Source organism: Cuculus canorus, chromosome 5, assembly GCF_017976375.1.
Source record: "Cuculus canorus isolate bCucCan1 chromosome 5, bCucCan1.pri, whole genome shotgun sequence".
NCBI classification, from domain to species: domain Eukaryota; kingdom Metazoa; phylum Chordata; class Aves; order Cuculiformes; family Cuculidae; genus Cuculus; species Cuculus canorus.
The window spans coordinates 28,590,704-28,617,001 of record NC_071405.1 but is presented as its reverse complement, the minus strand read 5'-3'; the positions used below and the strand labels follow the sequence as shown (position 1 = coordinate 28,617,001).

General features: G+C 36.6%; 1 protein-coding gene across 1 annotated transcript in view; it reads right to left on the bottom strand.

Moving 5' to 3' along the window:
• Window positions 1-26,298, bottom strand: part of WDR25 (WD repeat domain 25) — a 71,203-nt gene that overhangs the window by 20,524 nt on the left and 24,381 nt on the right. The window contains exon 3 of the mRNA XM_009559151.2: window positions 11,777-11,924. Coding sequence (XP_009557446.2) covers window positions 11,777-11,924 — 148 coding nt within the window. The remainder of the gene's footprint in view (window positions 1-11,776; window positions 11,925-26,298) is intronic.

Sequence of the window (26,298 nt, the reverse complement as noted above, 5' to 3'; positions counted from 1 at the left end):
AGAGGAAAGAACAAGTGGTTTCGTGCACTAAGGAGAGAAGCTCCATCACAGTCCCAGTTCAGCTGCAGGTCTAAATCCTCCAACCTAATGGTTAACTGTTTCCCTACAGAGAAGTCATAGTCTTTCTTTCAGTGGGATAAAAATAACTTCCACAAAATATTGTCTGTACAGAAATACCATGTCTCAAACTATACTACAATTCTTGAGTGGTTTACTGATCTTTTTGTGAAGGTAGAAGTGAAAATTCATCTTGAAAGTAGAAAATAATTTGCATACCATCATATGAAGCCAATAGCTGTTCCCATGGATACACTGTTCCCAACATTTCATTGTGTACACTAATCTCCACAGGATCCTGTGGTTAGTATCAACCAGATGGTCAACACTTTCGAAGGCAACAGATTTCAGCTAGGTTATTATAAGACTTTACGACAGCTTACTGCTTCCTTTCATCCTAACAAATTCATCATATTAATGTATATTCACTGAAATATCATTTTTGGAAGATCGGTATGGACAAAGATAAATACATTTACTTGGTTTCACAACTTTAGTTGTGCTTTATATTCCACATATCACGTATAAAGATCTACATTAAATGAAGTTACTGCTTTAAGTAGAAGTTGGTGAAGAAGGTGCTGTAGAAGTCGAAAAGAACCATTAAAGTACTACAAGAAATGTGTCTTAAAATATTCATTAACCTACATTTTCAGTAAGAGTTGTCTTAAGACAGGCTTTCTTCAACAACTGAAAACACTTTGAGCTAAAAACAGTAGTGATGAGTGTAAATACTGGTAGGTGAACAATACTGAAAAGTACTGATGGATTTTTTTTTTAATGCTTATTTTATTATTTGGAGCCAATTTGTTTGTTTTCATTATCAGTTCCATTTTTCCCATCTGCTGAACTCAACTCACACAGTTAAGAGGCAAAGATTTGTCGATTTATTGCTTCATTTTAAAGAAAAGAAGAGAGATATGACTTAATCACCTGTGTTCTTCAAGCTAGCAGGGTCAGAAAAATAGTGTAAAGGAGTGGTGAGCATTCTACGTGACAACAGGTGTTCACAGAGATTTTTTGTTCTTTCTTAATATTTCCTCCACTGATTACCCATGCAAGATCTAAAGGGCCTCTCTGTCACTACTGAGTAAAAGACTTAATAGAGTGCTTCCCTAAAAAGAGGAAAGAGTCACAAGGGCAGCAGACGTTCTCCCTGCAAGTCATATGCAACAGTGACCATCTCTCACTACGGGAGCTTTCGGCACCTCAACAGCTATAGAAGGTTAAAAAAAAAAAAAAAGACTACACAGGGAAAAAGTAAAGTATTAAAATCATCAGTTATAGAAGCAAGAAGATATTGCCCTCATCTACACCACAACCAGGCATCATACATGTGTTTTACCCTCATACACAGCACTTGAGAAAAATACTGAATTTCCCCATGGAGGCTCACTAGTCAGTTTAATAGTAGTCTGCTCCAAAGGACTTTGATTCCTACTAGAACCTAGTTTAATAAACACTCTGGAAGTATAATCAACAAGTTTTTATGGTACTGCAGTCAGAAATCAGCAAAACTGCAGCTCACCTGTACTATTCCTGTCAAACAGCTTCACAAAGGACACATCAAGGCAGTTATAATTCCTCACAAAGTGTATTGTCAAATGGCATTAGATGTACCCATAAGTGATCCAGTGGAACTCATCACCTAACCTTCTGACAAACATTAATTGTTTAACTGACTTTACTCAGATCTGGTTTTACCTCCATAAAGCTTCTGAAAACTGCTTCTTCTATAGTGCATATATTTTTCTTGCCATTGTGCTCTTCATGAGAAAGTCAGGTAAGACACAACTAACAATGATGTGTTTTAAATTCAATATGAATTTCATCTACTAACTACAATATCTGTTACCTTTTCCACAGAAAGAAGATTGATTTAACACAATTTGATATTAATTATTCCATCTTTCAATCTCAGCCCCAGTAAATTCTGAGTAATTCAACCATTTGCTCAATATTCTTTCCAGAAACTAAAATTTCCCAATTCTCTGCTCCATCTCCCCCCATTTCAAAGACAGAAGTGAGCACTATGTTTGCCCTTTTCTTGCCTTCTAGATTTTATCTGAAAGCTCTCATGACAGTTACTAATAAAATTACAATGTAATGATCTCAGTGCTATGAATTCTACATTAGTTTAACAAATAAAACTCATTATAACAGCTTAAACATCTCACCTCTATACTCTTTAACTGCCTCTTTTTCCTGTTTTAAGTTGGTAGCTTACTGTTTGTTCCGGATATTAATCACAATAGATTTTTGACTGCTCTGAGGAGCAATCACAATATCTTAATCTTAAAAGCTTAGGCTCTCCCATTAATATGTTGAAATACAACTTTCTTTCACATTCTCTCCCCACCTACAAAGTGAAAATTAATCAAAGGTCTCTTTCTGGAAGATCAGTAAACTGAAGAGTTCAACAGTATTAGTTGCATACCTGAATTTTATTTGACTGCCATGTCACAGAAAATAAGAAAGAGACTGGAATGCAGAAAAGTAGAGCATGGCAGCAAAGCACCCGCAGCTAACATACTCAGAAGGGGAGTACCACACAGTACAGCAAGGAAACTCTCCTATTACTGGGACTGAAATTTATGAACACTACACAGAAATTAAATCAGACTGCTTGCCATGCAAAAATGCCTGAAGCCAGTAAAATGAACTACCCTAAAGTTTATATGAGTACTTCCCTTAGATCTTTTCCTTTTAGGTATTAGGACCACAAGGCTGAAGTGCTAAGGCATATTCTCTACACAGTTATGAAACCTCTTTCAGAACATCAGAAATGCAGGAGAAATATACGCCTGAGAAACAGTTCATTGTGGAAGATCATATGGGGCAAAATAGCTCATGCAATTTAGTACGTTAAAACAATGAATCCAGCTCTTAACTCCTTTCCATACAAACTTCATTTAGTGTGCTTTAATACTATGAGCAGAATTTGTCATTTCCTATGCTGCACCATACTGGGACAGAACCAAGCTCCATGCTTAGGAAATTCAGCTTCAGCGTTTGCTAGAGATCCTGCTCCACCTTGCTGGTAGTTGACATTTACAGTTATGTATATTTTTGTCTACAATTACTGAGTTTATTAACATTAAACACAGCAAATTTTTCAGACCTTATTTTATATATGGCAAAAGACATCCTTTGAGCTTACCCATAACAGAGTGCAATGGATGTTAATTGGTAATCATATATATATGTTTGTTGCGTGTATATTTATCGTATTTTAGTTCCTAAAGGCAGCATAACAAAGATTCAACCAAACAATAGGCTGTAGAAAATTAGGCCTTCTGAAAATGTATTTGGTTAATTGAGGCAAAATCCACACCACATACCATTTTCCTGTAAGAGAGGTTGTTATTCCAAATCAGAAAGCAACTGCTTCTTTCAGTCTTTCATTTTCACAGTTTCAGTAACAATACCTACTACATCTTTAAGAATATAATCCACATTGCAAAGTGCTTTAATTCAATTCTTCATTCATTAAAGGCTCACTGGTAACATACACAGTATGAAAAAAACCAAAACTTTAAAAAGATCTGGAACATATGTTTCTGCTCCTTTGTGCTGCAGCCTCCTGTGAAACTGCTCAACTATGAAATCAGATATTTTAAAGGCTATTTAATGTGAATTTTTTCACACCACATCAGCACAGTTATTGAACATAGGATGCTTCTGTAAATGTGTTTAGTGGTCCCCAGGTTCACACCCCTACCTGCATAATCCAAAACATTCACTTTCTTAAACTCATCTGTAAAGAAAAGTGAAGCATAAGGCTTACAAGGATGTGAAACTAATCTTGCTAAGTAGAATGGGTTTCCCTACTGTGTTTACAAAAAAGCACGAAGCAATACACCAAAAAAAAAAACCTCATTACAGTTGCAATCTCTCTCACGCACAATAGTGAGAAGAAAATTAGATTGATCAGGCATAATTTGTTCTTAACAAATCAATGTTGGCTGTTACTTATCCATTTTATCTTGTCATGCTTATAAATTGCTTTATTATTTTTGCAAGAACTAAAGTTACACAGACTCTATTCGTTTCATGTTGTTTTCCCTATATAATCACAAGTTTCTGGCACGCAAAGGTGCTTGAAAAATTAAATCAATTTGTCTTTTACTCTTGAAAATTTCCACAAAATAAACATTTTGCTCCCTTCTCATTGCAAATACTTTAGATTCATGAACATAAAAAGTAAAATGCTGTTACCTCCTAGCTGAAGACTGACATTAAACTATGTTCAACATTTTACGTAAAACTATTGAATTTTATGAAGACTTTTGTGACCTCACATCAAAGATGCCTGTATGCATTCAAAAGAAAAGAACAAAGTAAAAAAAATAATAATAAAAAAAAAGAAAAATCAAAATCAATCAACTGGCCTTTTTTCTGAGGTTTCAAATCAAAAATCCATGCATATTAAAACAACACACTGTCTACGTAGTACTTGGAGAGAAGGGGAGGGATAGGAGAAGAAAGTCACAGCCTCCTGAAGCAACCTTTCTGTATGAGCACTAACACTCCTATGTGGACAAATGCCATTACATTACCCTTAACAATGTTATATCTACATGACTACCAAATCATAAATGAAAGAAAACATAGAAAAGTAAATTTGGACCATCCTCTTGCAGGTACAAAAGAAACTCAAAATAATGTAAAATGAAATAGCTTAAAAAAAAAAAACAAAACCAGATTTAAGTGACCACACTATATATAATCTGAAATTTCCTTCAAAATCAACACTTTAATTTAAGTATCCTGGCTATGGTAATGTGAAAACTTTCAAAATAACAAGCAATTTAAATACCCCATTATAACTCTGGGAACATTATATTTGAAATCAAACTCAGCCACAAACTAAAATACAACTGCAGCATTAGGCAACATAGGAAGTGTGCCAAGATTTCTTGGAACAATCTGTCTGTCAGTCCATTAAAGAAATGAAAAGTATCTACAATATGCAAATAGTACCAACCTAGCCAATGCTATTCTGCCTATACTATCTTACCAATTCATTTGTGACTAATGAAAAAACACTGATGAATAAAACATATATTTATAAATAAATTTTAAAAATACAATTACTCTTCTGTCTTAGTTTAGCCCTTAGCTGGCAGCTAAGCAGTACATAACCACTCTCTCCCTTTTCCATGGTAGGGAGGAGAATCAGAAAAGCAAAGGAAAGGAAAACTCATGGGTTGAAATATAAACAGCTTTAATAAAACAAAAGAAGAGCAAGTAATAATGATTATGATTGTAACAATAATAACAATAAGAATACAAATATATTCAAAATAATATTCAGTCTGTCACAGGTAGTGATCATGGAACACACCCTTCAAGCTGTGAGCACAGCAGTTCTTGTGGACATGGCGGTTCTTGCCAGCACAGAAATCAACAGACAAAACCTGAACTCAGAGTACTGGAAACTGGACACCCAGAGCAGAAGTGCTGAGAGCAAGCAGGACACCAAGAGGAAATGAACACTAGAAGAAATGAAGGCACCCCAGCAAACTTTCCACTTATAGAAGAAGCATGATGTTCATGGTATGGAACACTTCTGATGGCTAATTGTGTCAGCTGCCCTAGCTCTGCTCTTCCCAGCTTTATACACTTGCTTCGTTGTGAAACACAGGCAACTGAAATAACATCCTTGAATTCCTAGCAACACCAGCATTCTTCTCATACAAAAATCCAGAGAAACAGCAGCTGTTAGGAAGAAAATTAATTGTATCCCAGCTAGGCATAAACACTACCTAGCAACAAACTAAAATAATATGAGTTATCAACATTATACTCACACTGAATCCAAAATGCAGCAGCTACTAAGAAGAAAAATTACACTATCCCAACTGAAACTGGAACACCTTCTAAAGTTGGTAGATCATCTCCATAACATCTGGACATAGCAGAAGTTAAATGTCAAATGTACTTGACCTAGATCCGTTTAAAAAGCAATTTTTTTCCTTGCTCTCGGAATACAGCACTACTTTCTACTCTGTAAATAACAAAGTGTCTGAACTATCACTGCAAATATGGTGTTAGTAGAGATGAACAAAACCAGTGAGTGTCACTGGTTTAGGCTGCTGCATTATTATCACATTTGTGAAACCTTTCCAAAAGCTTCATTTTCATAAAGGAATAACGTATACACGATAGGACAACAACAAAAAATATTAACCAGTAATCTTTATAGGCAGCTTAGCTGCAGTTTTTAAATCTGCTAATATTTATGAAACCCCATATTGCAGTACTGAACTAGCCTCGCACAAACTGTAGCTACAGAATCACTCATGTGAGTGATGAATGAATAACCTTGAGTTCCTTAAAGATTTTACACACATTTTGGATCAGACCCATACTCCACATATGAGCAACAGTTTTCAAGAAAACCATAGTGTGGCGAGTCTTAGCTTGACATCTTGGTGTTACGAAAACGGATGACCCTTCATGATGATAAAAGACATATATAAAAAAAATGAATTTAGAAAAAGAAGACTTGCACAACAGCATCTGTTTTCACCAAAATAGGACAAATAAACTCATTCAAATTCTTTTCTTTCCCTGTGCTTCATCACAGCATCGGCAAATCATGTAGGCTAGACCCTCGAGGGCCACTTAGACCAAACCTCTACTCATAGCAGGTCCAGGTGCAGCAGGTTACTAAAGAGTCTGCCCACTGAAGTTCTCAATATCTCCAAGTATACAGATTCCATAGCCTGTCTAAACAGCCTGGTTTAGTGTTTGATGACCCTTGAGTTGAGTTGAGTCAGAAAGTTTCCTGTGTTCCTATATTTGTCCTTTGTTCCTCATCCTTTCACTGCACATCTCTGAGAAGAGCCTGGCATCATCTTCTCCACATGCTAGGTAAACATTTGCAAATCTGGCCTGGGATGAAGTTGAGATCCTTTGCTGCAAGCAAATACTGCTGATTCATATTCAGCCCCAGGACCACCAGGTTTTCTGCAAAGCTGTTTTCTCATCTGTTTAGCACCAGCCTGTCCATTCCAGATGCAGGACTTTGCATTTGTCCTTATTGAACTTCATGAGGTTCCTATGAGCCCATTCTTCCAGTTTGCACCACCTTAGATGTTCTTATATATAAGAACTTCCACTAAGTACGCTTGAGAAGAGGAAAAGGTTTGATGGTGTAAAACTCCAGGGTAAGATTCCATGGATGTGTCTTCTACCCCTGCATCGGGATTTCTATGCCAGGAAGAACAAAAATTCTGCTTTGTGATTAATGAGATTTCAGTGTTCTATTTTGATGTTGTTCAAATCAAAAACTTTAAAAAAATAAAAGGAAATCACTCCAGAAAACGCAATATCCTAGGACAAAGTATAACCACACTTAAGTCTGAGCTTAGAAACAAAATTTCCTGGAGAATTTACTCAAGCATTGTTCATTACAACAACATTGGCACATTCCTTTGAAGCATCTTTGCCTCAGTCTCCACTGGCAAGTGCTCTAGCCACAGTGTCCAAGTCACAGAAGACAAAGATAGGGACTGGGAAAATGAAGAACCACCCACTGTAGGAGAAGACCAGGTGTGAGTCCATTGAAGGAACCTGAAGGTGTACAACTGCATAGGACCTGATGAGATGCATCCACAGGTCTAGAGGACTGGTAGACGAAGTTGCCAAGCCACCATCCATCATATCTGAGAAGTTGCAATAGTCCAGTGAAGTTCTCACTGACTAGAAAAGGGGATATATAACTCCCATTTTTAAAAAGAAAAAAAAGGAAGACATTGGAAACTACAGGCCAGTCAGTCTCACCTCTGTGCCCAGCAAGACCATGGAGCAGATCCTCCTGGAAACTGTACTAAGGCACATGGAAAGTAGAGATGTGATTGGTGACAGCCAACATGGCTTCACCAAGGGCAAATAGCACCTGATGAATTTGCTGACCTTCTACTATGGGCTTATAGTGCTGGTGTATAAGGGAAGAGCAATTGAGGTCATCTATCCGGACTAGTGCAAAGCATTTGATATTGTCCCACACATCATCCTTGCCTCTGAATTGGAGACACAAGGATTTGATGGATGGACCACTTGATGGATAAGGAATCAGTCGGATGTTTGCACTGAAAGAGTTGTAGTCAACATCTCAATGTCCAAGTGGAGACTGGTGACAAGTGGCATTCCTCAAGGTCAATATTGGACCAGTGCTGTTGAACATCTTTGCTGGTGATATGAACAGTGGAATTGAGTGGTGTGGTTGACATGCTAAAAGGAAAGGGATGCCATCCAGAGGGACCTTGACAGGCTTGAGAAGTGGACCTGTAGGAACCTCACGAAGTTCAACAAGGTCAAGTGCAAGGTCCTGAACGCAGTTCAGGCAATCCAAAGCACAAATACAGGCTGGGCAGAGAATGGATTGATATCAGCCCTGAGAAGAAGGCCTTAGGTGTGCTGATTGATGAGAAGCTCAACATGCGCCGGCAATGTGCTCTTGCAGCCCAGAAAACCAACCATATCCTGAGCTGCATCAGAAGAAGCCTGGCCAGCAGGTCAAGGGAGGTGATTCTGTTACTCTGCCACTCTCGTGAGACCTAACCTGGAGTACTGTGTTCAGTTCTGGAGTCCTCAGCACAGGAAGGACACGGATCTGCTAGAGCAAGTTCAGAAGATGATCAGAGGAATGAAGCACCTTCCACACAAGCATAGGCTGAGAGAGTTCGGTTTGTTTAGGCTAGAGAAGAGAAGGCTCTGGTGAGACATTATAGCAGCCTTCCAGAACTTAAAAAGGACCTACAAGAAAGCTGGAGAGGGACTTTTTTACATAGAAATGTAGTGATAGACAAGGGGTAATGGCTTAAAACTGAAAGATTACAGATTTAGATTAAGATATTAGGAAGGTATTCTTCACTATGAGAGTGGTGAGGCACTGGAACAGTTTGTTGTGGATGCCCCATCCCTGGAAGTGTTCAAGGCCAGGTTGGATGGGGCTTTGAGGAACCTTGTCTAGTGAAAGGTATCCCTGCCCATTGCAATGGAGTTGAAACTAGGTGATCTTTAAGGTCCCTTTCAAACCAAATTATTGTAGGATTCCAGGATTCTAATCTCGCAACTAGCTGTCATCAGACCCAGAACGAACAATTAGCTAGACTATAATTTTGATTTAATAGGGCACCAACCATGTTCCTAACAGAAAAACAACACAAACTGACCTAAAGTGCAAATGAGCAGCTCAATGCCACACATGTACTAAGCTGCATTTGCAACCTTTCCTAAATTTTTAAAAGTAATTCTCTTCAGACTGTTAGATTTCTTTTGGTGAAGGACACGCAGCAGTTTTTATAATACAGCTTTAATATAAAAAATCTATACTGAAAACAAAGATGAGAAAGGTTCGACTTTAGAATTAATAGAAACTCTGTTTAACCAGAACAACACACACAAGAGACAAGCATACAGCCCTGAAGACAGCATTATTATTTATAAAATAGGACTGCCATGCATTTATTGTATTTAAACACACTAGTAGTTAGTTCAGTCTAGCAATGAAAAGTAATTAAGACTGAAGTCCAAAAAAGTACCTAAAGTCCTCTGTGAAGGAACAGCTCTAACAGCTATCTTAAGTTAATCAAAGAAGAAAGTCATCTCAGAAATGATGAAGAGTGAGGAGGAATGAATGATTCAGTGAACTAATGTAAATCACAATCTTATAGCTGCGTTAGTGTTTTTCAAATGGAAATGAGGCTTTTTATATCAAATTGATTTGGATTCCAGAGGCAAACTGCTTGCCCTCTTTCTCTGAAAAGAACTGACTGAAATGTATGAAAAAAGAGTAACTTTACAGCAGGGAAGGAAAACATAAACTGGCCTGCATGTGTAGGAAATCAGAATAAAATTCCAGTCATCCATACCATACTTTTCCGAATAACATTTGTATCACTAAAAGTCAGGTCCCAACATCCACATTACAACTGCAGTTCACGGGAGCTGCAAGGAACCTTGCATCCTTGAAACAAAGCAATAATGAATATCTGGTATTTTCAATGATTTTATAATTCGTTTTGCTTTTACACATACAGTTTATTTAAGTACTTAGAAACACTACATATCTCACAAGTCAGTAAGGAAAGAACCACTTATAAGCTTATTTGTTTTGTAACCTGCTAAATATAATTTGTTACTATTGTCACTGCTTAAAACACTAGAAATGCCTTCTTTCAAATAAACCACTACAATCAGCTTAATTCAGATTACCAGCCTATTACTGTACAGTTAACTCAAAGAGATGTTAGAAATTAAAGTATACAATTAAAATTACATATCTTTGGACTTTGGTCTATGATTTTATAAAACGAGATTTTCCCCATATTAGTCCCTTTGAATTACTCGGGTACATAAAAACTATTCTATTGCTATAAATCCCATTAGCGCCAGTAGCCATACTGTTTAGAATTGTAAGCACTACAGTCAAAAATTAGATCTCCTTGGATTAGTAAGATTCAGTTATGTATGAGACTGGAAATGAAAAGGTTGCTGCAATGAGGCTGAAAATAAAAAGAAGACAAGAACTCTGACATAAGTAATGACTTGCTATATTAACCTCATGTACTACTTCTACTCTTCCCCATTACTAAACCTAAATATTCTTGAAACTTTGGTATTCTGTAACTGTGTCACATGTTTTACATTCCAAACTACAACAGTTGCCTTCCAGTCATCATTGAATTTATATACTTCTGGTATGACAAATGTTGAGAAAAATAAATTCTTAGAGCACAGAAAAGAATCTTCTTTTCCTGTGAACAATATTCACAAATTTCCTTGGCCACTTTCCCAGTTCATTTGAATAGGACTTCTGCTCTCCAGATATTCACGTACAATGTACTCCTTATTTGCATGCAGGAGAAAACCCTCCTAGACAAGAATTGTTTGTAATTTTTGTAATGATTTCTTTTGTAGTCTTACCAAAAAAAATCCACCTTTGCAGGAGTTAAACGTTTAAAAATAAATTAAGTGGAAAAAATAAAATTGCATCTCTTCAGTTGAGAAGGTACTATTTAGGCCTAATCATTATATACAGCCCCCGTGAACGCTGCTGTATGAATGCTGATAACAAGCATAAAGGAGAGAAGAAATATAGCTGATAGAAGCACTTCAGTTTGTGAAGAAGACAGGGGGAGAGAAAGCATCCAGGAAAGTAGTTGTTAAGGTCACAACAATCAAATTCCAAATCAAATTTACAACTGCATCAAAGCAAAACACGTTCAGTCTCAGAATTTAAGTTTATATACTCCTAGTAATGATCCTATTCAGAACAAAACAAATCACCTAATTAACTTTGAGCACAAACTTAAAACCAAACCAACTGAGAATGAGGTGCAAGCCTATATTTAAATTAACTATATGTATAAATGTTACTGAAATCAGCCCTAAGAGGGTCTTCAAACACTTTAATGAATAATCATTACAGAGCATAAAAAATACACATTTCATTCTATTAATTTGTGCAGTATCTGACAACACAAATTAAATGTTATCATTAAGTTAAAGATATTACAGTTTTCTTAAACATCTCCAATTGTCAGTAATTGCTGACATTTTTTAGCACTGAGGACAAATTTCAAGTATTCTACCTTTATTCTATAGATTTTATCCATCTTTTAGAAGAAAGAATAAGGTTAACAAGATCCAAAGTTAGCAGCAGTCAATAAAGATATGGCTAGATATACTTTTACATGACCTTTACCTGTTTCCACATCTGTTAAATGCAGCATGGAATCAAAGCCCCCACTGAGGATCCTTTTTCCACAAGATGACCACTGGGCAGCTCGAACAGCACTGGAGTGACAGCAGTATGTTTTTAAACAGCAGCCTGTATCTACAGCATCCCATACCTTAAAAAGAAGGATAAGGACAACTTATAAAAATAATGATATTTTTTTAATGTACTGACAAGTAGCTACGGCAAATCATCATGGCTGAGAAAGCTTTGCATTCCAAAGTCATATCTCCTAAGCTGTAAATGTGTGTTTAAAATAATTGCATGGTTGATTAGAATTAGGGCATTTTATTAACAGCGCACATATCAGTAATACATTTTTATGACTTGTATTATTTCTTGAAATGTCTACATTGCTTTCAATGGCAATTCATCTTATACTTGTCCTAACTCTGTGCAAGGATGTATCTAAATACATTTTCCCTTTAAATTGTTTTTCTTCCAAATTTTTGTCCCTATGATATCTTCCCTTCCACCAAGTAAGAGGAATCCTAGCAGATTACAGCTTTCACATCTGCCTATAGATAGACTACTATGGTACCTCTCATTCAGTCTGTAATTTTACCCTAACTTCACTGAGGATTCAGGTAAGAATATCATTGTGCAGCTACATGGAGATTCCTACAGCATGCTTACTTCAGTGAGAGAAGGCTAAATATCAAAACTATTCTCCCAATGACTATTCTGCTTCAGTAAAAGCTAGATTATAAAATATCTTATGATTGTACAATAGAACATAATACCTGTTGAGTTGTCTAATAAAACCAATAACAAATGCTATAACCATACCAGTAAACCCACATTTTATTACTTGTAATATCAGTAGTGCAAATAAATCAACACTTTGACAGTGCTTCATGGTAGTTTTATTGCAGTTTCAGTAACTCAAACGCAGTTTATTGCTTTAAAGTCACCATTTTACTTCATGGTACTTCTCTTTGCAGTTAGTCATTTTCATCCTGCAAAAACTTGCAGGATGAAGCAACACTGCCTTTCAGCTTAGAAGGTTATTCTGATTTTTTTTTCTATTCTAATCAGTTTCTCAGTTCTAAGATTGTTTATGTAATGCTGGGAACAGACTAGGAAATTAACAGCATAAAAAAACCTTAATTTTTTTTCAAGTGAGGTCAGATTCAACTTTCATGTATGTTGACAGTAGAGCACTGAAGTTAGCACGAAAATAAAACTGACTGCATGTCTGTGCAGTTTAAAGGATGTTAAAAACAACTCAGTCATTAGAAAATATAAGTAGATGTTTGCTTTCTTGTGGCAATAGTTCACAGTATAGAAGAATGTAAAGGGGAGAAAAAAGCATGAGTTTTGTTAATGACTTTTTATCTTCAATTATATTTTCTTCTTACTGGACAAAAAGGACTTGCTGACAATATCATTATATAGTCAGTACTCATAAGAAAACATTCAATTATAGAAAATTGTTTCATCAAAGTATCTTCTAGCATGGAGCACAGTTCTGCAGTGCAAAGCAACCAATTATCATTAATTACTGAAATAGTCAGTTAAGACTGCAACCATGATGGCTACATCATAAGTATTTTACCCTATACACAAGAAAAGAAATCAGGAACATTTTAATATTAAACTGCTTTTGAAAGTAAGTTTCTCTGCTTTAATGAGTTTTAATGATCATTTCAAGCTTCACAGTATTGAAAAAGGGTTAATTGTGTCTTGGAGGGCTTTTAACATGAGGAAGCTAATGAATGAATCAAGATGAAAGGAAAAAACAGGTGGTACATGCTTCAGATAGTTTTCTGTCATGTTTTAGTGATTAAGTATGAAAACTCAATTTTCACAAGACGGATGAAATAAAGCAAGTTCAACAGCACTTCTGACTTCCTGCTTGATTAAAAAAAAAAGCTGTATAAATGGAAAAGGCACACCCCTAAAGCTGCACATTTCTCTCCATTATGTGAAAGGGAAGAAATCACTAGCTCTTGCAGGTGAGACCACTGACCATGCACAAGGGACGAGTTACCAAATACCACATTTCTTTCCACCATTGTGCTTTCCATTAGCAAATCAGGTAATGGCAGTGTTGTAATGCCTTCTGGAATCAGAGCCACATGGGCAAGGCAGTCTTGACTGAGGAAATTAATTTATTTTATTGGTAATCACCATATACTTTTAAATACAGATTCAGGTATCAAGGAAAAAAGACTAAGAGTTAAACAAGCACTTGGTTGACCAATTTCCTTCCCCAGACGCCACTTCAGTCCAGCACTTACTACTACTCCTACCCCATCTTTCCTCGTTTTCACCAGGCGTTATGCTCAGTCTCTTCCACATGCCCTTGTCAAGACCGTGACAATTGCAGGAAGCTGGGGTCAGAGCCTAGAGGTTTCTTGTTGCCTCTCCATGTATCTCACTCTTTGTCCCCTGCTCTTGGCTTCTTAACACTTCTATGCTACTTCTCTGGAGATTAACATCTCCTCACCTACCTCCTTCTCCTACCTCACATCACCTTCTGTGTGTCTTTACACACACTCTCTTGTTTCCTCCTGTATGTCCTTATGTCCTCTGCCCTCAGCAGCTGCTTGTTTTCTTCAGTACACATGAACAGAGGCACTATACGCTCCTCAGAAGGTCTGTCCCACCATGAGTTTTTTTCGTCCATTTCAGAATGAGCTGAAACCAGCTGGAGCAGCACAGGGCAGCCCATGGCTTCCTCCCACACAGGGGAACCCTGCAGTCCCTGCAACCAAATCCCACTGTTTGTGCCCAATACAAGCAGTCAGTTCAGACAGAAAGTTAGGACAGACCTCCATCAAGATTGTCCAACGCATTTTCACCAGAGCCCAAAACCACACTTTTAAATGAGGCTGAGAGACATCACCTCTTCTGTGGCTTCACAGCTCAATGGACACAGAAGTAAAACAAGGCAGCAGAAGAGGACGGCACACTCTGTCCTGCTATGTAGTGGCACTGCTCCACAAGCTTCACCCAGGTGCATTCAATCTGAGGTACAGTTCCATATGACCCGCCTAAGATTTTCCTTCAAGTCTCACATTTGCTGAATTTAGCTTATTGTAATTTTGATACATTAGTGTGTGCCCTGCTGCAATGAGGATACTGTGCAATGCATCCCCTGAACAATTTCAGAGTTTTAACTTTCAATACTCATCTTCCACAGGAAAAAGGAAGGTGTAGTTGCTATTTGCTAGAAATGGTATTTGATATTTACAGTTCAGCAGTGACTTAAGAGATGCAGCCAAGCCCACAGAAAGTCATATAGAGGTGAGTCATTGCATGGGTGTGCAGAAATGAGTGTGCAGAACTCAAAACAAGGTGATTAAAGGACAAGTGTGCATCTTCTTTACAAATAAATTACGAAAAGGTGGGAGCTATGAATGCTCAGCTGTAAAAGAATGTGTCTATCTCAAGTTAAAAACACTGTTCTGTCTCTAGAAGTGACAGAGATGCTAACCGTGTTACATCCACAAATGGAGAATCTACTGTACTTTGTTACCAAGGAAAGATGCTTCAAATCCCATCAAAGGTTCATCACAAAGCCACTATCAAGTCTTCATTTTCTTAGAGAGTCTCTTAAGTACCTTCCCATTCCTCTGGTATGGCATTGATGCTACTTCATCATAATAAGGGGGAAAAGTCGCTAGAGAGAGAGTTACAACATACTCCAAAACTTCAGATTAATGTCTACCCAGTAGCTGGTGCTCACTCTGTATAGGCAGTTGCTGTCATTAAGGAAAGGAGGATGATTCCTTTGCATGTGAGTTTGCTTCTCTCTGCCAAACACTCAGTTGCCAGATTAACAGATTCCACAGGATGAAAGGCATTTTAGGGTTTTTATTTCAACTGAGATAGTCAAGTGCTTCAAGAATAACTTCTGTGAAAACGATATTTTTCTAGTCTCGCTTTTTTCACTTTTTCCATACGCTGCATATGCTGGCTCAAACCAGGATTGAACAATAAGCCTGAAAGACTGAAAGTGGTTTTAAGACATTAAGTGTCCTAGAACTATTTAGAAAGTTGTATTTTAAATACCAAAGGCCACTAAATTTAAGCATATCTAATAATAAACACCTTTAAAATAAAGGCTTATAAAATAAACTCCTAAATCTACATGGAATAAAGGCTTACAGAAGTAGTACATAATAAATTACTTGGACAGGAGGAGCAGTTCAGTAAGGAATACACAGTCTGAGATACGTATTTTCCTTCACAGGCATTTGAACATGTATCAAGTATTACATGACTAGACACTATAATGCACCCTTCTGAAGGAGGACAGATTTATATTCAACTATTTTTATGAAGACATCAACTGTTTTAGGTGTTGCCTGACTTCAAAACTTTGATCTTACAGATACTCAGTATTATTCTAGATTAAATACTAAATTCTCATAAAACATAAGGTTGTTCTTTTATCTTGTGATGTCAAGTGTGATTTTATTTGCTCAGTTAAAAAGTTAAAAGTACACATTTTAACTAGCTACTCTTAAAATACTGATTATTGCCATATATTCAAGCGATGTTTTATGTTATAAGCAGTCATCAGTCAATCCCTTCCTTTATGAAGAATCCTGAAAACAATAAAACATGCACCTGTTATTAGGGAAAAGACGCATATTACTGTATTATCTCCCCTAAATCTATTTTTATCATCAATGAATTCTCCAACATTTGTAATAAATAAAGAGCCAAGACTCAAAGCATTGAAGTTATCTAGTTACTTTCAAATATTTTCTTCAATGCCTTTCTGGCATTAAGGTATCATGAACACGTTAATTGCATTTTTTCCATTTTTATTAAAATTGGCTTTAACGTGTCAAGCTGGTTCACATTTTGATACTAGTTCTTACTCTTCTGTACTTCACTATTTTATAACGTTGCCTTTCCATTTCTTTTCCATTAACTGCTTTCATTTCATTTCCTCTCATATTATAGAAAGTAAGGTGATTACATAGTTATCTGCTAGGATTAATATACGGGGCCAAAATGGCAGGTATAAACAGCCAAGTGATAAAATTATACTAGAGATTTTTTCACAAAAGCAATTTTCTTTTTACTTTGAGGCATATTGTAATTCAATTGCTCTTTCACATTCCTCACAATATTTGGAAATAAAAGCTTTAAAAGTTGCTTGCCTTCCTGTATAGCCTAAGAACACTGTGAAAATACTGTAACCAGTATTTTAGGTAATAGAACGAGACCTCCTAACCCTTAAGATCAAAAGTTCACAAATCACGTAAGTAATTGAACAATATAACAGATTCTATTTATTATTGATGATACTGTTTCAGATCCTATTTTCTGACTGAAAGCTTTCAGCAAAACAGCTGCTGAAAATAAAATACTTTGGATTGAAGAAAATAAAAACTCTCTGGGTGAGTCACAAAAGAAAGCAGGAGAGGGTAAGTATTTGACACTCAAGTAAATAGCAGCCATATAATGATCAGGGGTCTGCTAGGCTGCCAGCCAGCTCATGGACACGGAATAAAAGCTTTCATCTTATTGACCATCCAAACTAGGCATTCATCCCTAGAAAAAACAGACACAGCAACGGAAGTAACCAAAGTAATGTTATAACTCATCTAGCATATAAAGACTTGATAAACCAGGAATTGAGCACATCTTTTCCGTTGTCATACTATGATTATCTACAACATACTTGCCTCCAAGCAAATTAGACTGCACAAAAGAAATTACAGCAGCCTTACTTCTATAGAGATAAAGAGATTTTTTTTCTTTTTGTTTAACTGCAGAACTGAACTCATTTCTGAAATGTAAACATGTCATACCTGCTAACCAGCATTCATTCAAAAGAATGGCACTCCCTGAGCCACACTGTTTTCCTGACCTCATCAATATCTAAATACTGTAATTTCTAATAAATAAAATAAAGAAGAAAGCTCCACACTATCTACAGAAAATCCTGTCTTTTCTAGTTTTCAAAGCAGGCTCAGAACTTTCCGTGAAAATCAGTGGGCCAGAGGACAGAAATAGTCCCATGGAATAATTAGAAAAGGCGTCTGCTGCTGCTTCTACAGATTCCCTACTTGGATGAGGTGCAGCTTTGGGTTGGACTGCAATAGTTTAAAAGTGCCCCTCCAACCAAAAGCAGTAAGGATAAGAAGTGGCTCACATGCATAGGTATGTTCTTTTGTTCAACGAACTGAAGCAAAAGAAAGCCGGGGGAAAAAAAGGAACAAATAGCTGAAAAGCAATAAAGAGCCAAGCAATAGAGTTGCTAGGTGTGCCTGAGCCTCTCCAAGCCACTGTGTGACTGAAAAAAATATGACCTTGAATTGGCATGTAATGTAATATGTATAAATTCCTGCAGTAACTACAGGAAAATTTAGAATATTTCATTGTTGTTTCACTTAGTGTCTTCTTAAAACAGTGAGCTAAATGTTATAGTTTTAGTAGAAGGTAAAATCTGTTGAAAGGACAATTACAAAATGGATCACTGTCTTTGTACTTTTTTGGTCCAACCATGTAGATAAACGGTAAAAACTAACACCTAAGGTACAGCAAAAACTACAAACTAAGGTATACAAGGTATACTACAAGCTTGGTGTATAAACTCTAAGTGTTAAGAAACTTATTTTCATACAATTATGAAGGATGTAAATAGGTTTTCAGATTGTTATATAGATTATGATTGATGACATCTTGGGCATAACAGGTTAACTTGTAAACCAAGTGCCCCAAAAGCTTTTCATCAGGATTCTGTAAAGCCAGATAAAGCTAACACCTTTTCAGATGCATTGAATTCTTGCTCCAGGAATGTTTAAAAGACAGCTAGGGAACATATTTTAAGTTACATCCATTTTCCTAAACTAGACACAGTGTAAGAAGTATATATCAGCGCTGTCACTTGAGCAAGCACCTACTGACTTTCTTCTTGCAGCAGATGTAACTCAAAGTAGTATTATCTTACTAATCCAAAGAATTGAACTAGTGAATGATAAAAAAGAATCAACATTATTTGCTAATGAGGTGGAAAATCTCTATTACGAAACCAGAGCACAGTACATCAGATCTTATTTTGTAGGGGCCTTTATTCAGGTAGAAGCATTTTAAGACAAACTAGTAGCATACTGCTAACCAAGTTAAAAGCACTACTAGAAACTAATCAGTGGTATGAAAACTAATTTGCAAGTATGTCAACAAGCTCTAATTGTGGTGAACCCAGCAAAGGCTGAAATAAGTATTATGCAAGGACTACATGGAGTTTTGGGAGGCAGCAATAACATACTAAGTATCTCTACGAAATACATTTCCAGCTAGTTGCTGTGTTTTGTTTTACTCTCCCCTCCCACAGAAATTCAGCACCTCTTTTCCCAAGGAAGTCTCCATAATTGTTAACTGTGAAGCTTTATTTGGATGGTTTCACCATTAAGAGGGAAACAAAAACCTTGTCAAAGGTGTACTTTGAGCTGCCAGCATCCTACAAAATGATTTTAACACTAATAGACTAAGACAAAACATTGACATATTCAGTTGGCAAAGAGAGAGACAAGAGAAGTAAAGTAGAATGCTGTTAAAACAAAACAAAATATCCACACCACTATGGCAAGAGCTCCTATCTGATTATATACAATAAGCAAATGTTCTTTGCAAAGCTTTAATAACGCAAGTTTCTACACTTAACCCAAGCTTGTTTGTTAGACACCTACTCTTGGAAATACACCTAATGCCTCCATACTTCAAAAGCTAACTTGTAGCACAAGCATCCGATCAAAACTCAAAATATATATTATTTTAAAGCATACAAATTGGCTGGGGTTTTGCCAATATAAATAATTAATGTAGCTTCCATGAAAGCCTTTCAAGTAAAAACTGGCAAACAGAACTCTTAAGAAAGATATAAATAATTAAAACAAGGGGTAACAGTAAGAGACTGAATAAGACTCAAACATTTCATAGACATTTCTTTTAGAGAATTTTTACATTATATAGCTATTGTATCAAAAGCTGAAGTTTTACCCTATGTGCTTTATTTTTCTCACAACACACTGATCTCACCTACAAATAACTTTTTTTTCCTTCCCCTTGATTCAGAAATGGAAAATGTAAAGAAAGCACGGGCGCTAGTGAATTCCTATTTCGTGGATGTTATTCATGTCTGGAATTACTGAAAGACAGACAAGATGGACAGCTAGGACAAGATATTACTTCCAATTTGTGTTTTTCAATAGCTTTCCCCTTTAATCATTTGCAGTTTCTGGAGAAACAAGCACAATCCAGCAGCATTTCCCAACCCTCTCGGAGGAAGGCCCTCTTCTCAGTTGTTTGGATAGCACGCGCACACACGCATTTCAAGTCAGGCTGAAAAGCTGCTAAACATGACAAATAACACATGCACGGACATTGCAATATGAAATATCAGAATGCTAATAACGTACTTAAATGCTCAACTAAAGCAAATAAATGCTAGCGTATTACACAATTATTCAGAAATAGGCCGTGCTTCCATTACGAACTGAAGATAAAGATTAGAATTAGTTGTTTACAGAGGATGTGTACCTAGAATTAACATCTCTGTGATGAGAACTGAAATAAAATTGTCAAAGCATGAACAAGCTCAGGGTAAAATCTTGGCCTGCCAGGTCATTTACATTTAAACACAATTAAAAGTTTCAAAGTTATTCAGTAGCGGCTATATTTGAGTGCTTTCATGACACAGCAACTCATTGTAAAACTTTCCTTTTATTATGATATATCCATAGCTGAGCTGAAGGCATGATAGATTTCTAGAGAACTATTTCCATTCAACACCTGGTCTTCACAAAAATAACCAAGCTGAACAGGCACTTTCTTTCAGGTGATTTGCACAGAATAATATAAGCACTGGGTATGTAATAATCTACTTCATGACACCTAGTTTCTTAGTCACAGATATACATGAAATAACAAGCGAAATGAGAAATTCTCCTCTTGGACCACAAATCAATATACACATTATTACTCTTCTGCAATATACATAGAATTTTACAAAAATCTGTTACCTCCTTATTATTGCTGAGGCAGAGAAAATATTTTGGTGTAGAAGATATACCTAATACAATTAAAATAAATCTAATACTTCCTTTATTTGACAGAATGGTAACTTATGGCTTCTAATATGTAAAAAAGCAAGGAAAAAATTAAGGAGACCTTATATTGTGCTGCTAAGGTCTACCACGAAGTGCAACTACAAGAAGTCTAAATTATTTCAGTGTAAGTCCTCAGAGAGGCCATTAAGGTACCATTAAAAGACAGCTATAATGTTTAATTTCAACAGCAAACCTCCTTCACTACAAGACATACCATCACTTTAAAAAGAGTAACACAATTCTCACCCAAAAGTGGTATTTTATTGAAAAATATTACAACATCCTCATTTGGGGACTTTCATTGGCAATTTTAAAGTCTGCTAAGCTTCTGCTTGCTTCTGTAAGAACTAAGAGCAACGTGGCCCAATTTCCAGATGTGCTGGCATTTGCAAGAGTAATTAATGTCAAACGTAGATGAGGGTAGGGGGCTAATAAACTTTAAGCTTTAGATTGAGCTTGAAAATTTGTTTTTTTATCTCTCAATGTTATAGCATCTAGTATAACTTACCCTCCTAACTGAGGGAATATTAACAGCACTGTTAATTTCTGATTGAGTAATTAGCAGTATCATACAAATCCTGCAAATATAGGCAGTTAAGAACAATTAGACAATATATTTATGACCACCTGATAAGCATTTGGGTCTGGAAAGACATTGCAAAATTACTTTTATGTTCATTAAATACATAGCGATTCTTCACCTGAAAACACCAAAGACAGCTTCTCTTTTCAGCCTAGAGATTCTTTAACCTTTGCTTCACTTTCCACCAGGCAGATAATTTCCCTCAAAATCAGAATAAATCATCTCTGCAGAAAGTTAGGGTTATTTCAGATGCACTTACAAGGCTAATCTAGCAGTTATTCTGACGTGGCTCTGCCACATCACAATCTAGACTGATGACTAGTTTCAAAGACAGCAGGCATGTCAAAGAAGGCTGTCTTGGCCTCAGCATGTTGTGATACCGCAGCACACGTGACGCTTGCAAAGCAGCATCCTCTCTCCATGCACCAGCATGGACACAACACAACACAAGTGATTTGCAGCTGAGCACAAACCAAACACGTCTTCCTACAGACAAGCAGGGCAGAATCTGACATAGGGACTGCTCAGGAGAGGAGTTCAGAGGACTAATAACCTGACGTTTTGTTACTAAATAAGGTTTTAAAAGTGTGCTGTTAGAGAATGCGCTCTTAAACAGCAACAATCAACAGCATCTCAAAAAAAGCAATACTAAAGTGGGTCTCAATTTGTTTCAGTTTCCAGAATTGAAAGAAACTCCTAGTGGGGACACAGTCTATGCAGCTACCTTAAGCCAGCTGTTAAGTAACACCCTTTTCTTAGTAGTTTTTTTATGGAACCCTTAGAAGTAATACATGTTCCCCAGGATCCAGTAATCACAGGCTTAAACATTACTACCACCTATTAAATGATATTTTTAGAGTATCATTATGTTATTGAAGCATTAGTGCTACTGTGCAAGCTTTGCCCTCTCATTTGTTATAGAGGTACTTCAGGTTTGAATCTTTAACCCAAAATAAATTAAAATTTATTAACTTCAAGAGTAGCTGATTTTTCAACTCTGATAACTACAGGCTGAAGGTGGGAGGTGAGATGAGACTTGGAACCAGTACGTCTTCCTTGAAGAATAAATTACATTTAGAAGCAAAAAAATATTTCCCCAGCCAACACAAAATGCTCCTCTTAGAGTCAAAGTACTTAACATCAATACACACACACTGTTTAAACAATACCTGGAATAACTAGAACAACTTATGCACTTAAAGTGAATTACGAGTACAACAGTATTAAAAGAAAAAAAAAAGATAAGATCAGATCTAGATTCTATAAATGAAAGTTTAATGTGTTGCACATGCCTGATGTTAAATACCACTTTAAAGGACAAGATAAAAATGCATTCTATTTTTCTAAGCATCATAATACTTTAAGGATCAATATCTGCTTTATATCTTAACATTTTGATCTTCATTTAAACAAAAGGCTTTTAAATTTGAGGTAGTCTTTTTAAAGACATGTTTTTAAAATGATATTTCAGAGCACTTTTAAATGCTGAAGTGCACACATTTTCACATGAAAATAAAACAAGTCTACCATTACTTGTTTGAGTGGGGGATGGGTTTTTTAAATGGATTTCTTAACAAAATCATGGATCATCTGACTTCAGTTCAATTTTTGGTAGCATTTTCACTGAGCTTCTAGTTAAGACAGGGCACCAAGCCTTGAGTTTTAGGAGTACAAAGTTCACTCATATAGTGCCTGTGACTGTTTTGTAACAGGATTAAGGGCTACAAGTTTCAAATATGCATTTATTTTTAGTATCCCAGTGGAATAGAGGGCATATTTAAAAAAATGACAAAATCAACTTCAAAAAATCAAATACAGTAGAAGCTATTTAATTCTTTGTTTAATGAACAGTACTGCAGCACTTGTTCCACTCCCACTAAAATAAAGAATATTAAAACAATCTCCATAAGATGATATTGCTGTTTAGAAATACTTCCAGGGAAGTGGGCAATGATGAGAAGCACTTACACAATTCAGCGTGCCTTAGACATCATCTGAATTTCTCTATAGGAATGACTACCATCTGAGGTGAGATATACACTAAAAATTGAGAATACATATTGAACAGAGAACTATCACATTTTATTATCAATTTAATCATAATGGGCAGGTACACAGATCAGTGTGAAAAAGCAGCATAGTTTTTAGTAATATATATTAAATCGTTAATTCATATGCTGGTTATAAACTATGGTATAAATCTGTTCAAAACGCAATCATTGTGCAATTGCTAGCATTTTTTTATTGGTTACATTCCTTCACAGCATGAAAGTTGAGAGAATACTGACATGTTTATTTTCACTACTTCTGTGTGTTTTTTCTGCATTGTCAAGTGAAATCTTCAGGGTTCTAGTCTACTTCCCTGAAACCAAAACATTGCTATTAACAAAATTCTCCAGAAACCATTTTGTCTTGCCTGCTCATTTAAAAATTTCAGGGAAATTACATCAATACTTTCAAAACACATTGATTCCTTTGGCAAAAGCACATATTTGTTTGCTACAATGTTTTAAACTCTATGTATCATTTTAAAAGATACCAGAAAATTGCAGTCATTTTCAGCATAAATTCTTTACGTAATGAGATCGAAATCTCCAAATACACTAACCCTTCTTTTGACTTCCATTATATTTTGGCAGACAGCTAGAGTTCTTCTTCTTTTTTCTTCTTAAAAAGGAAAGATATTTCTCCATCTTCACGAGAGAGATGCATCTCCATTCTTTTGGAAAAAGCAGTTTTCTTTTCCTATCCTTGATGTCAAGATCTGGCAAAATACTTTTTTCTTCATCAGTATCAGATCACTCTAAATATAGCCTCATTGGCTAAAAGCCCTTTAAAGGCCAGCAAGAAACTAGCGGGACAGCAGTGCAGCTGGCAGCAAATACCCTGGACAGAGATGCTTGGTCTTCAAGCACAGCTTGGTGTCTTTTGTACTAGGCAGCTCCACTGCTGTTTTCAGCATAAACTCTACAATACCAAGAACTCAAGTCAAGGAAAGTGTATCGGTCACAGTGCACAGCACTCACTTGTCTCTCTGAAAGGCAGGGAAGCTGCAGCCTCTGAAAACTATACTAATTTAGACACACTACGAACTACAAAAAGTTGAACATACATCAAGGTGTAGGATCCATGTCGACATGAATTTGAAAATACTTGATTTTGGCTATGTATTTTAATAGCCAAATGAATAATTAAGACTGTCCACCACACTCGTACTAGCATTTTACTGAGACTGTATTACCCAAATAGAAACAGGTTGGAATGATCTTTACCTTCAGAGTAAGAAATACCAGAGCCACCTGGCAGCAGAGCAACTTTAACAGCTTGATTCATTTCCACAGAAATAGCCTTATCCTGCAGGAGTTCAGAAGCAGGGGTGAACAGAAGAGATGGCTGCAAGCCCAGCGTTTGATTAAGTTCTTGCAGTAAAGGTCTTGAAAGAAGAGCAGATTTATTCATTTCCCAGAGTGGAATACAGTTTGAGAAATACAACAAGCAGATTGATTAATTAAGTGACACTGAGGATGAAACTAAACTGTAGTTATAGCAGAGATACCTCAGCTGGCTTTGTACTAGAACCAGCTTGGCCAGGAGAAGAGAGCACTGAAAAAGGTAATTTATTTTGATAGCTTATTTAAAATGATACCAGACAGTTCTAAGCTGCTCTAAAGAATACATCTAGCCTGGAGGCTAAAGGGATAAACTTTGGTTGAGGTCTTTTCAAGACTTTTATCCATAAGATGTTAATTAGGTGGATGGATGTACAATATAGGAGCCTTTACTTGTTCAGGGTATACCAGGGTTACCCAGACTGAGACTCTCCTATTTTTCTTGTGGAAAACAACCTGCTTTATAACAAATGTTTGTATCATTACTAAGCTACAACAATTTTTATGTATCTTTAAGAACTGGGGAAAGTAATGGGGAAAACACAGAGGAAGTTTATGGTCTAAATGTCAAAGATCTCTGGGTAGTAGGTTTGGTGTCCTGCTTCCCCTGGAACAAACTGCTACGTGTGTTGTAAATATTATGCCTTCTAATACACACATTGAATTGTTGCATATGAATTGGAAGTGCCTACTTCCTATGCCTGGAGGCTATTTAATTTACAAACATTCCAAGCACAAAGCTGCATTCCATAATCCTCCCTGACAATTCTTCTTGGGGAGATGAGCACGAAGTCCAAATCTCTCTGCAGCAGGAATTCCTGAAGGCAAAATCCAGTACAAAGTCTCTGAAAAATACTGTTAAATCCTGGAAACTGAAGAGCATCACAGAATGAACAACACTAACACTCAAGTGATCATTACATTATGGATGTTTGCATTTCCTGGCCACTCACAGAGTGTCTCCAGCATTTGGAAGAGGAGGCAGCAGATGCCTCAAAGACCTCAGGATTTCTTAAAGGTTCATATTTGCCTCCCAGGATATTCAGTGCCTCATATAAGATCTGCTGACTCAAAGCAAACAGATTGCACCACAGATGGGAATGGCCACCTACTACAGAGCCTAGGTTTTCTTTAATGCGTGCAACAGCACACACAAAAGGTATTCCCTCAGCATAGTCCTGACATTTAAATGTAGCAGAGACAATCCTCTGCAGTGGCAATCTAGGAAACAATTCAGTCATACAACAACTTGTCCATCTTTTAATTTTTTTTTCCCATTTCCCTCCTAACACATACCATAATGCAGTTCTCTTCGCCCAGCGCAACCACCACTAACTGCTTTTTGGTCCACTGTGGAGCACTGCAGAGCTGCAGGGCTGGCAAGCATGGCAAGAAGCTTACTGTAACCAATAGAAGTCTCATCTTCCCTTCCAGCTTCCC